The following is a 12,386-nucleotide window of genomic DNA, read 5'->3' as shown; positions in this document are numbered from 1 at the left end:
CTATGATCATATGGATATGATTCTTCAAACCCTGGAGTATGTTATACAGTAATTTCAGTTTCATTCGTCAATATTGGACTATTTCTGGGTGTTGTTTTCTGAGTCAGGTGCTAAAACATTATACTTTACAAAATCCACATACAAACACAACTCTCTTACTACTGATTTCAGATTGGCTCCTACTTTGGCAGTGTGGTGTGTTCAGTGGATGTTAACAGGGATTCTGTGACAGATGTGCTGCTTGTGGGTGCACCGATGTTTATGAATGACCTGAAGAAAGAGGAAGGGAGAGTATACATGTTTTCCATCACAAAGGTAAGAATGGCACTGTAGCAAAGCTGGAATCAGCGTCCTGCCTCTCCATCTGTAAGTGCTGATATTTTCATCTGCAGCTGGAGGGATTACTCTTGTTCCCTGGACTACAGTTTTACCAAGGAAAAAGCAGTCCAAACTGCAATAGTACTTAACAGCAATGTCTATTCTGCTAAATCAGAGAGGGATCAAAAGAGCCATCCCTGGCCCTACAGCCAGCTGGTGCAGCAGACTCGCTCAAGCGAGCATTGCTTAGGGCTAATTTCTTTCAAAGCAAACTGGCCACATGCATGCTAAAAAGCCTTTGGCCCTGGTCTTTTCAGGGCCTCTAAGTCACTATTTAGTTTATTTATTCAATGTGTTAGAAATATTGTGAGTAGTGTTTCTGTAACAAAAAACAGAGCATGTGCTTTTCCTGGGGTGTGGGATAAGGGCAGAGGTGAATGGTGCCAAGCCTGCCTGGTGCACTGTCCCTCATTCCACTTTTCAGGAGCAACTGCAAACTTTCCCCAGAACTGCTTGTGCATGTAATCTGGGAATAAGCCATCTGGAACAGACCAAAGTGGAGTCACTAAGCAAGTTAGTACCTAAGCACTATTGCTGACCAGGGGCCTGCTGCTCTAGTTGGCTCCCTGGTCCTGATTTTAGGCACTGTGCAAGGCAATGAATACAAATATAACACAAAGGTGACCATTTCTCTGGAAAACTTAGCTCGAGGCTTTTGCTAATTAATTGTTTGCCATTTGATTTTGGCAAATCTGTTCAGCACCTGACAGTATTCCTAAGAGAGTTCTAAAGAATGCTCTTGAGACAGTTTGCTGCATTGTTTCATAGACTTCCACACTGGATGGTTATTCCTCATGTTGTCTCTTTTGTTCAGTGAAGCTATGTTATTTGTCTGATGGTTGACTGACTATGTTTTTATTCAGACCTGTAGTAGGTGTTTCCAAAATATTTGTATTAACACTTCCGAAGCCTCTAGCACATTTGAATAGTCTCTCAGTCAATGACTGGATGTCTGGATATGCAAAGGAAATTTAATACCTGCCATCCATCAGAGAAAACAGAATATGACCTTTTTACTAGGTAAATTGCCATCAAATAAATGGAGGGGAAGGACCATCCTTTTCAGTGGCTGCTTACAGTCAGATCATTCTGCAGCAACAGGAAACTGTACACTATGGCAATTTCAAGGTAGATGGAAGTGCTGGAAGTGGTACTGCTGGCAGCTGACATTGGTCTTTGTGACTGTGGAATTAGACACAAAATACTGAAGAAAAGAAAAATAAAGAATTTTTTTTCATGTTTTGAAAACTGAATAAATTGGAAGACTACCCTTACAACATTTAGTCTTTGTCAAATGTTACATTAAAAATTATTTAAAAATTTAGAATAATTAAAGAATTTTTTTTTAAAAAAACAAACCTTGTTTTGTACAACTTATCCATGTTGCGCAAATAATACTTTTCTAGTCATTTTTAATAAATAACTTGGCTGGTATTTCTAAAATTTTAAGCACAGCATGATAACTGAGGTTGAAGTTGCCAGAGAGTTGAACTGAAGTTAGTGTAAATGTGATTATTTAACTATAAAGATTTCTAATCTTTCTTTCTTCACTGGCACTGGAGAGGTCAGGAGTTTAGCATTTGGACACATGTTTTTTACATTAGTTTAGTTAGGAAATTCCATTTCTGTTTCAAAGAATTATGTCCAGTTACATAATTTCCATTCCCTCTGCATAAAAACTGGTAATCCAAAACTGGAAACTGTATTTTTCAATGTATTGTGAAACTTTCAGAACAGTCAGATGAGGACAGTGAGAGCATTTAAGCTTCATACATATGGTTATATTTGCTGTTAGAGCTTTGCATAGCATACTTTAATTTTGCTATGTAATGCTTGCCAAGACTCTGAGACATAATGCAAACTGAATGGGCAATACAATGGGGAAGGAATTCAGGGTTGAGCAGTCCAAGGGGAATGTACTGGCAAACAAAACCAAAAAACAATGCACATAAATACTGCTTCTGTGTCTAATCTGGTGCAACGATAGCTGTGTTTTTGCTTTTTCTTCTTTTTCCTTTTTTAAAGGGAATTTTAGATCAACAAGAACTCTTGGAAGGTCCACAGGGGTCAGAAAATGCTCGCTTTGGAGCAGCAATTGCAGCGCTTGCAGACATTGATTTGGATGGCTTTAATGATGTTGTAATAGGTGCACCACTAGAAAACCAAAACTCTGGAGCAATTTACATTTACAATGGATTTCAAAAGACTATACGTACCAAATATTCTCAGGTAAATAGTTACATAAAACAGTTGCATGCTGTACTCAGTGCCTTTAGATCTGACAGGAAAACAGAAGGATTTTCTGTCTTTTAACTGACTGCTGCTTCAACCTCTTAAAGGAGTACTGTTCTCATGACTATTTCAAGCTTTGTGCCTCTCCTTACTTGAGCTGTCAATATGTCCTGGTTGGTGTTGTGGTGCTTATAACTGAAGCATATAGAGTAAAAGGACTTGCAAGATGCTCCGCCTGAGCCTTTTAAAATTTTCGTGCCTGTATATGAACCCAGCTAATTTCCTATACATTTTTAGATATCCATTATTCAGGTTTTAGAGTTGATGTACAGCAATGAAGATTAGATCAATCCCAGCTCTGTAATTATAAATATGTAGTATTCAAGGAAAAGATTTTCAAGGGTCTTTGCATATCCTATATGCTAATATAATAGTAATTTTAATGTCACTTTCCATGCAGAATTTCTGGTTGCATAAAGTATTTGTTAGAAGTCCTGTTAAGCTTCCTGTTCTTTTGAGTTGCTCAATACGAGATGGAAAAAGTTTCCAGTAAGTACTAGCTGGAATACAGCAGCCAGTTAGTTGAGCTACTCCCAAGACAGAAAAATCTAGTCCATTGTCTGCTCCAAGAGGGGAGGAAAAAGTGCTTAAAAGCATCTGAGTAAACATCCACAAAAGCATTTTGTTTAAACAATACATTGCATATACAGGGAATATCAGTGCAAATCCATCGCTTAGGCTGTTATCTACAGACTTAAGTATGCTTGTGGCAAACTGAGTAACCAAACTCTCTTTCCCAGAAAATTTTAGGATCAGATTCTGCTTTTGGACAACGGCTCCAGTTCTTTGGAAGATCAGTAGATGGCCATAGAGACTTAGATGACGATGACATTGCTGACGTATCAGTTGGTGCTGATGGAAATGTAGTTCTGCTATGGTTGGTAAATGCTTTTAGAAAGGAAGCACTTAATGATTCAGATGCAAGTTGAGCATTTAGTTAATTAAAAGGCAAAACAAACAAATCAAAAAGCTGTCATTCCATGTGTTCAGAGCTAACACACTGCCTCATTGCTGTTATCGTAGCTATCTGAAAAACAGCATTAGACTAAACCTCTTTTAAGCATGTATCATCAAACCATCAAAAGCCAAGGGGACAGAGCCAGGGCACACAGGGGAAAGCTGGGTGGCAGGGGCTGTCAGGAGAGACCTGGGCAGGGATGAGGAAGACCAGGAGACACCCCTGCCTGCTGCGACTGTGCAGGTACGTGGTTCAGAGAGAAAGGGCAGCAGCAGGGAATGGGGCTTGCTTGAGAGTATTTTTTAACAGCAGGTTGTACTTTAGTAGTCGCAGTAAAATTTTGATAGCTGAGCCCGAGACAGATGAAACTGCTATCCACACAATCTGCATGACCCTGACTGGCTGGTGGGACGAACTTGGGAAGAGAGTTGTCTTGCAGGGTAAGGACAGAGAGCAGTAAAAGAGAGTTGGCACCTATTTCTGGTAAGAAATGCGTCTTTTCTGGCATGTGGTCTTTGCCAGAGCAATCTGAATACTTTCACAAAATAAAGATGATAGGCTTCACAGAACCCAAATCTTCTGCCTCCCTACGTACTGTGTGTTTTCCACTACTTCCTTGAGGAGCTAAATTAAAATGCAGCTTGCTGTCCTATCTGTTGCCTTCATTTTTGCCCGAGGTTCCCCATTGTAAGAAGAAAAATATCACTGAATTGCTACTTATTTCATAATGAAACAACATTATTAAAAATGAATGGTCAGTTTAGACTTGTGATTCACAATAGAACTGGTGCTAGTGGGAATTGCATTAAAGAAAGTTATGCTTCTTGGAGTACCAGCATTTATTTAGATTTTATTAATGAAGATGCTCATTTTTCTTTCACTCTGGCATTTGGTCTGATTAATGAGTTTCACTTTTTACTCAAGTGTTTGTTTTTACGTGCAAGGTTCCTTTGAAACTGTGCTTTAAAATCTTGATTAATTACATAAAAGTTGTTTTTATGAAAAATAAGAGTATTAATTAAAATGAAGAATTACCGTTCTTCAGCTTCCCACAGTTGCTCAGTAACTTCCCTAAAAGAGCAGAAGAAGGTTACTTATTGGGAAAACAGGACAATAGCTTTGTTCTTTGTTATCTTAAAGGGAGGATTAGAGCATTAGGATGAAGACATTGATTATCCATTAATTTGACAGGATAAATTATTTATTGCCATTGAAAGCTACTGTATCAAAAAATTCACTTATATGCAAAGAAAAATAATTTTACTAGTGCCATTAAAAAATGTTTACATTGGGAAACAAAAAAATCAATGTTACATTTACAGATAGTAAACAGACAACAGCTTCTACACTACCACAGTGCTCTTGAAAATCACACATAACCTTTTAAAATTATTTTTCAGGTCACGAAGCATTGCAAATGTGTCCATAATTGCCTCATTTAAACCTGAGAAAATAAGTCTGCTGAACAAGAACACAGAAATAACTGTCAAAATATGTTTTCAGGCTACATTTAGACCTGCTAAGAGAAATAGTCAAGTGGGTAAGAGTATTTCAATCACTTGTCTTATATTTATTTCTTCAAAAGTCCATTATTCAAATAAGAAGTGGAAATTCTAAAGATATAATAGATTGAATGTCAAGAAGGGCAAAATCAGTATAAAACTTAAGTAACCGAGAAAGTGTTTTTATCATCACTGGCTCCATAATCTTTGAAAAGTTAGGAATTAACAGTATAAAGGACAGCTGTATCCTTGCTGTTCAACAAACCCCAGAAAATGTACTTAGTGACAAGCTGATTTTTTTCAACCTGCTGGTTTCAACAGCAGATTGCAGACATTTTTGCTCTCTTTAGGAAAAAAAAAAATTCCACAGGCTCAGTGCAGATGTCAGTGGAGAGAATCTCCTCTTTTCAGAGAACAGGAGAGCATGAAGTATTTCTGAGACCAGCACTGGCCTCTCATGGAGCTATTTAGTTAACCATCATGGATACATCAGCTGGACTGCTTCATTCCTATGTATAGTACCTTTAGGACCTCGTGATTGTGAGCTATAAAATAACAGTGAACTTCCACAGCGTCTTAGTCATAATATGAAGAGAAGAAGACAGAAATTGTTAAGTGATAGAGAGAAGATGCAGATTCTTTATAGTCTCCTCAGAGTTCAGGGATATTGTTGCAAGGCCCCTCTCTCTAGCATAATCCTGGCCCTGCTGACTGGCTTCTTGCCTGAGCTGCAGGCTCAGACACCTGCAGTGGAGACTGGATTGATTGTCATTTAATGTGCTCTCTGTGGATGAGAACTTACGTCAGGATTTAAACCTGTTTGACTGCTTTGGAACACACAAGAGAAATTTTTTTCATTTTGAGACTGTTCTGTGTTTAGCAAGCTACAAAAAAAGTAAAATATTTAGTGTGGTTTCAAAAGCCTGGTCAACTCTGTAATGTTGAGCATAGTGATGAGATCATGGGCAGTCATACTCAGCAAAAAATATATTGTTATTCTTCTTGTAGCTATAAAGTACAATGCAACATTGGATGCAGATCTCCAGTCCTCTAGAGTGACTTCTAGAGGATTGTTCAAAGAAAACAATGAAAGGTACATGCAGAGGGATCTTGTGGTACATCATGAGGAGAATTGTGTTCATGATGTCTTCAGTGTACTGGTAAGTGCAATCGCAAGCACTTTATGTGACAAAAATGAGCAAAGAAAGATGTTGATGATTTTTATGTCTATAAGATTAATTAAATTGCATGGTGTACTCAGTGATTTATGTTTCTCCATTCCCTCACAAATGAAAAATACTTAGTAAGATTCTGATTTCAAAGAAACTAATAGCTGTCAAATTCAGAACAGCTTTTTAGGATGGAGGAGGCAGTTCTTAGTTATGTAATTCAGCTCTGACATAACACAGAGCCCATAGTCCATGGTTTCAATAGATTTTAATTTCCCTCTGAGTAGATTATTCTTAAGAACTAAGACATATATGCAAATATTTTCTCTTAAATTAACAGCATTTCAGGCAGACTTCTGGTGCATGCTAGACCTAGGTATACACCTAGGGGAAAAAAAAAATAAGCAAGTCTTCAGCTTTCTCTAGAACCAAGGACCAAACACAGCGCTGAGAGTTGCCTTAAACCCCCTGCATGATGCTCGGTCAGGTAGAGGACTTTGATTTCTGCTCTGCTTTGCAATGCAAATATTTTTTACTTGTTGATCACATTCAGTGCCACTGTGGAGCCATGAGCCATAGGGCTAGAAGAGTGTTCATCTAGTACAGAGGACACATGAGTTTTAGTGTCACTCAGGCCTAGCTGCTCTCTGTGATGGTAAGGCAGAGTGGAATAGGAATTTGACTTCTGCAGCCAGGTGAGAATGAAAGTCACCTGGTGGTGGCTTTTGAGGAACGGCTTCTGCAGCTGCAGAAAATCTGTATGTATTCCTTAGCCCTAAAAGTGTGGAAATGGAAATAAAAGCTGTTTAGCAAGAGGAGCCCACACTAGGCAATCTCACAAAATTATTTCAGTCAAGAAATGAAGCTTGTACTATTACTTCTTGTTTACAGCAAGTACGATTTTACTATGCATTCTCAATTTACAATAGAACTACCAATTTTACCCTGTTTGCTGTGCTGACAGCTATCATCTGAACCATATATTTTACAGGAACCTTCTGATGCAGTGAATTCACTTAGTTTGCGCATTGATATTGGCCTTGCAAATCCTGGCTCCAGCCCTGTCCTTGATATATATTCTCCTGCCTCTGTGGCTTATAGTGTAAGTATGGAGACTTACTATCAAAAAATGCATGGCTGTACATGTGTCCATAATGTGTGGCCCCCAGGAACACCAAAGAGGTACATGCGAGTGAAAACTGGTGTTGTAATTAAGTCACTGGGCTGAAAGCAGGCAGCTGGGAGGGGGCAGTGTCCCCTGGTTCATTTCATACCTTTGCCTGTATTGCATGGGCTTGCTCACACATACACACACAGCAACCACCATGGCATAACAAGCATGTTGTTTGAGCCGTGTTGATGTTAACTTCTAGTTGATGGCAAAGATGAATTACTTTAGATTAGCTTATCCTACAGTAAAAGAGTACATAAAAGAGAGATGGAACCCCTTTAATTGTCACATTTGTTGTGGGTTAACAATAACCTGTCTGCACCATTCTTATGGATCAATTGACATGTAGTAATATGTTACTCAATGTTAGCTTGTTCATGTGTCAGAGTTTTTAATGCCCTTCAGGGGGATTTTCTTATCTGCAGACCAAGAATGTGCTTCACCTCAAAGTTGTTTGCACTTTACTGTCAAGATAATTTTGAAGTCGAGCCCTGTCATTCAGGAAATATTGTTTTTCACAGATTCCTTTTATTAAAGACTGTGGTGAAGATGAACTTTGTATCTGTGATCTTGTTCTGAATGTTCAGCAGAAGGCAGATGATGGGTAAGAGCGGAATCAGTGGACTTGTTGGGGCCAGGTGTTAAGTTTTCATCAGTTGGTTTTTCTGTGGGCTTTGGATGAATTTCTAGCTGAGAATGCCTTTCTAGTTCAACATCTAATTAGAAATAGCAGGGATAAAAAAAAACCAAACCAAAACTAAACAGGAGTATTTGTGTCTAAATAACTTACCAAGGAAAAAGAAGTATGTTAGGAACACAGAAAAAGTAGGACTCTTGTCAGCTTAGACAAACCGAAGTTCTGGTAGCTTAGGGATGACGACACAGTGGGCATTCAGAAGAATGGTGTCTGGCTGGCTGCTGTCAGGAAAGGGAGCACACTGGGAAAGCAGCAGCGGCTGCAGCAGTTGTCTTGATCCCTCCCATGGGAAGCGGTGAGGATTCTCCAGCAGGCTGTGCCACTGCGGGACAGACGTCTGCTATTTAGGCAGCACATATTCCAAGTCCATATGCATGGACTATACATGTACAGTACACCTAGATAAGGCTGCCTCTTTCTGGAGCTGCCATCCAGGTTTGCTGACGCTCTGACCACCTTCTCACCAGAGCAGAGCCCTTGCAAATTCAGAAAAGTTATTTTGACTGTACATAGTCAAGGTCCTGCACTTTGAGAAGACACTGATTCCATTTGGTTTTAAGAAATATCATCACAGAGTTTCTTGTGTCAAAAGATTTAGAAAGCAGAGCATTTAAGTGTGTAGAATGTAGGAAATGTCTTGCTGTGCTTGTTATTTGTTGTTGGCTACAGGCAACACTTTTTCATGATCCACAGCTGTTCTAATACCTCTGTTTACAACAATGGACTTCATTTTCCAACAGCAAACAGCAGTTTGTTGTCAGCAGCAAAAACAGAAGACTAACATTCAACATGAAATTGAGAAATAAAAAGGAAAATGCATATAACACCAGAATCCAGGCTACATTTTCAGACAACTTGTTTTTTGCTTCATCATCTTTAACGGTATGTGATACCCAACCCCACTGTTTCTGTTATTGCTGCTGATTTTTTAGGTTCTTGGATAAATTGTTTTGTTTTGTTTTACTTTCTAGTAGTGCCTATCCCAGGAAATAACGTGTGTGCAAAGCTCTCTACCAATTTATTTTTTGTGGATACCAGAATTATTCCCTTCGGCATATCAGTTTATTTAGGTCAAGGAGAGACACTGCCAACTCAGCATAAAAGTTGGCAACCTGTTGAATTTGACCTCACCTTAGTACTTCAGTCATCTTTTCCTCACTTTAGGCCTTGGCACCCACATCTTCTGCTTGATTCCCAACAACACGCCTGAATCCAGTTGCTGTGTCACACGGAATTTGTACGTGATAAACCAGATATGCAGCATTGATGATGCGGCATTAAGCCACAGACTTTGGATCTCGAAATAGTATTACTGTCAAGGCCACATGTTCCAGTTAGACAGTTAATCAAATTGAAGTGATTGCTATACCAGAAGCTCTTACTCTAATGAATTTTGTCTTAGAAAAGGAACAAGAAAAGAATTATACATACTATTCTGTGGAATGCATTAAATCTACAATCTCAACTAGTGCTCCCAAATAATTAATGAATTATGAAATACAGACTTCAGTGTTTGGCTTCTGTGGTCAGGCCACTACTGGAGAGGTGCATGATAATCCTAGGGGTGAAATCCAGAGCAGTCCCTATACTGAAGGGAGAGGAGGGCTAGGAGCATTCATCACTGCCCAAGAGCAGCATTTTCCTGAACAATGAACTGGCAGAAGTACTCCACACAGCACTGAGGGTGCCCCTCTACCTCCCCATCCTGTTGTGCAGCAAAATTGCTCATTCCACTCATGCCAAAAGACCACAGTGGAGCTAGGATTTTCTCTTGCTTTAAGAGCCCATTTGCTTAGAAGTATTTAAGCTTGCAAGTGAAGCTTTCAACCCAAAATGTGCCTGTTTCGAAGCAGGAAGAAAAGCATAAGCTGAGAATGTATGTGTGTTGGTTTTTGGGGATTTTTTGTAGCATAATTCATTAATAGTAAAGGTCTGCTAGGGATGCTTGTAATGAAAGATGGTACATTTTAATGAATTCTTTTCAAAGTGATGATAACTGGCTATGGTCTATGAGTTTCTCTTTGATGTAGAATGATGACATGCTAAATGTTCTGCAAAATAGTAAATAAATTCTTATGTATTGTAGATTTTCCTACAGAAAGTATAAGAGAGAGAGTTCTCCTTTGCACACTAACTCCAGCAGTGAGAGTACTTAACTAGCTCTCAGGTTGTGTAAATATGTTTGCAAAAGTTCTGTAAAAATGCTGTAAAAAAGCACTGTAGGAGTTAATGCTGGATATGACCTGTAATCTCTAGTCTGTATTTGTTCTTCCAAACCTAGCACTAAATTTTAATAAGATCATTACTGCTCACAAGAAATCACATGAGACTAGTCCTGTTCCCACATTTCCCCTGCCTCCTAGCCCTGCCTATGCCCCACCTTTCTGCTGCATCGCTAGGAATTACTGCCAAAACACCTAGTTGTACTACTCCTTAGTGTAATACGTGTCCTGCTGGAGATACAGACTGGAAACTTCCTCTCTGCTTTATCAAAACCTCATATTAAAATAACTTTTCTGTTTGTTTCCTCTGCAGAGTGATGGGACTGAAGTCTCATGTCAGACAGGAACAGCCCAAAGTACAGTAATTTGCCAAATAAGCTATCCTGTTTTCAAAACAGGACAACAGGTACAGCTAACATGTTTAAATAATCTTGAATGATACCCTTAAGCTTTGTTATTGTTGTTGTTGCTTTCCCCTAAATCTGCATTTACTGCTGGTGAGGATTTCTTAGATTTGGCAACAGTTAACTTCCCTTTAGGTTTCAGAGGCATTAAAATAAGCAAAATGAGGGCTAAACTTTTTGTAACTTCTTGTCAGACTAAAGGTAAAAAGGCCCTTGAAGCACCTTTGTCCCTACTCAACAGCTTTCAAATGCTGCTGTAGCTTTGTAACCCTTGGTGGGTGAGGGCTGGGGGCAGAAGCAGAGAGCATTGTGCAGAGCCTCATGGGAACTGAGCATAATTCCTGTCAAACCCCTCCTGCTGCATGAAACTGGGGTATCTCCCTCTTCTGCTCTGTGAATCTCATCTCTCCAAGAAAGTCAGATTGCTTGGAGAGGAGATGGGTGGCCCATACAGCCCTAGGTTAGATCCTATATCCTTTTTCTCAGATATATATCATAAATCTTGGGATTTCCATAGTTTTATGCTCCTCAAGAGCAGAACAGAAATAGGCTTCCAGCCTCTAACATAATCAACTGGTGCAATAAGAAACTTCCTAGAAAGAATAGAAACATGATGTTCTGTGGCAGGGGGAGCGAAATAAAAAAAACCTAATTACATATAAAAAGTTAAGTTTGTTCCGAATTTTTAATAGCATTAGTCAAAGAAAACCTGTTGGAACACTTTTTGTTGCAGCTTGTAGCTAGTTACACACAATTTAAAAATGCAAATAACTCATGTTTGTGTAACGATGCCAATTTGAAGGGGAAAGTGAGAACAAAGCAATTCTAATATGAGAAATTACTGAAATATTACATGGAAATCAGAGAATACTGATAACAGGACAATTCTAGATTGTTACATATATGAAGAATTCAGTTGCCATTGGGAAGTCCTTTGGATGTTGTACTATCAACTCATTTACTGTGTGTTCTTTGTCTCTTCCATAGGTATCCTTTGATATTAGTTTTGATTTTAACCTGAAAAATCTTCAGAGTGTGGCAGTTCTAAGTTTTCATGCATTGAGGTACAGTATGAAATCATACAAAAGCAAGTTAGGTATTAATAACTTATTAACTTATTAATAACTTAATAACTTATTTGTATAAAATAATATTATAACCCCTGACTTAAATGTGTTTTGATGAACAGTGAAAGTAAGGAAGAGCAAGAACTTGACAACGAGGTCAGCTTATCAGTTCCTTTGCGATATGATGCAGAAATTCACTTCACAAGGTATGCTGAATAATGTAAAGACTCTACCATTTTGACAAGGCTTTTGAATATTGTAACAGTTTTGAAAAGCCACTGAAAAGATAGTAAAACTTTGTTTTCATTTTGGAAGTTGTAAGAAATTCCCATTTCATCAACAATAGCAGAATTTCATGTTCTTCCAATAATCTTGCACATAAAAAATTATGGAATGTGTAGTAAGAAATCATAGATCCATGTTTACCACTGCACAGTTGTTACAGGTGCTCAGGCAAATGAAAGTGGTGTAAAAACCAAAGTGCTTGTGGTTTTAGTAATATAATTCATATATACTATAGAAAAAT

General features: G+C 38.6%; 1 protein-coding gene across 1 annotated transcript; it reads left to right on the top strand.

The window, feature by feature from the left end:
- Positions 1–171: 171 nt before the first annotated feature.
- LOC104531692 (integrin alpha-2-like) lies at positions 172–12,066 on the top strand (the record flags this gene model as incomplete). Its single annotated transcript, XM_010176668.1, has 11 exons — positions 172–315; positions 2,404–2,607; positions 3,411–3,547; positions 5,029–5,168; positions 6,139–6,290; positions 7,291–7,401; positions 7,992–8,074; positions 8,908–9,049; positions 10,703–10,795; positions 11,781–11,857; positions 11,983–12,066. Coding segments are annotated over 11 exons (1,367 nt in total), but the record flags the coding sequence as incomplete, so codon positions are not given.
- Between the last annotated feature and the right edge of the window lie 320 nt (positions 12,067–12,386).

Source organism: Antrostomus carolinensis, unplaced genomic scaffold (genome assembly GCF_000700745.2).
Source record: "Antrostomus carolinensis isolate BGI_N321 unplaced genomic scaffold, ASM70074v2 C13781431, whole genome shotgun sequence".
Lineage (NCBI taxonomy): Eukaryota > Metazoa > Chordata > Aves > Caprimulgiformes > Caprimulgidae > Antrostomus > Antrostomus carolinensis.
Note: the sequence above shows the minus strand (reverse complement) of the source record. Positions and strands in the feature narration are given on the sequence as shown.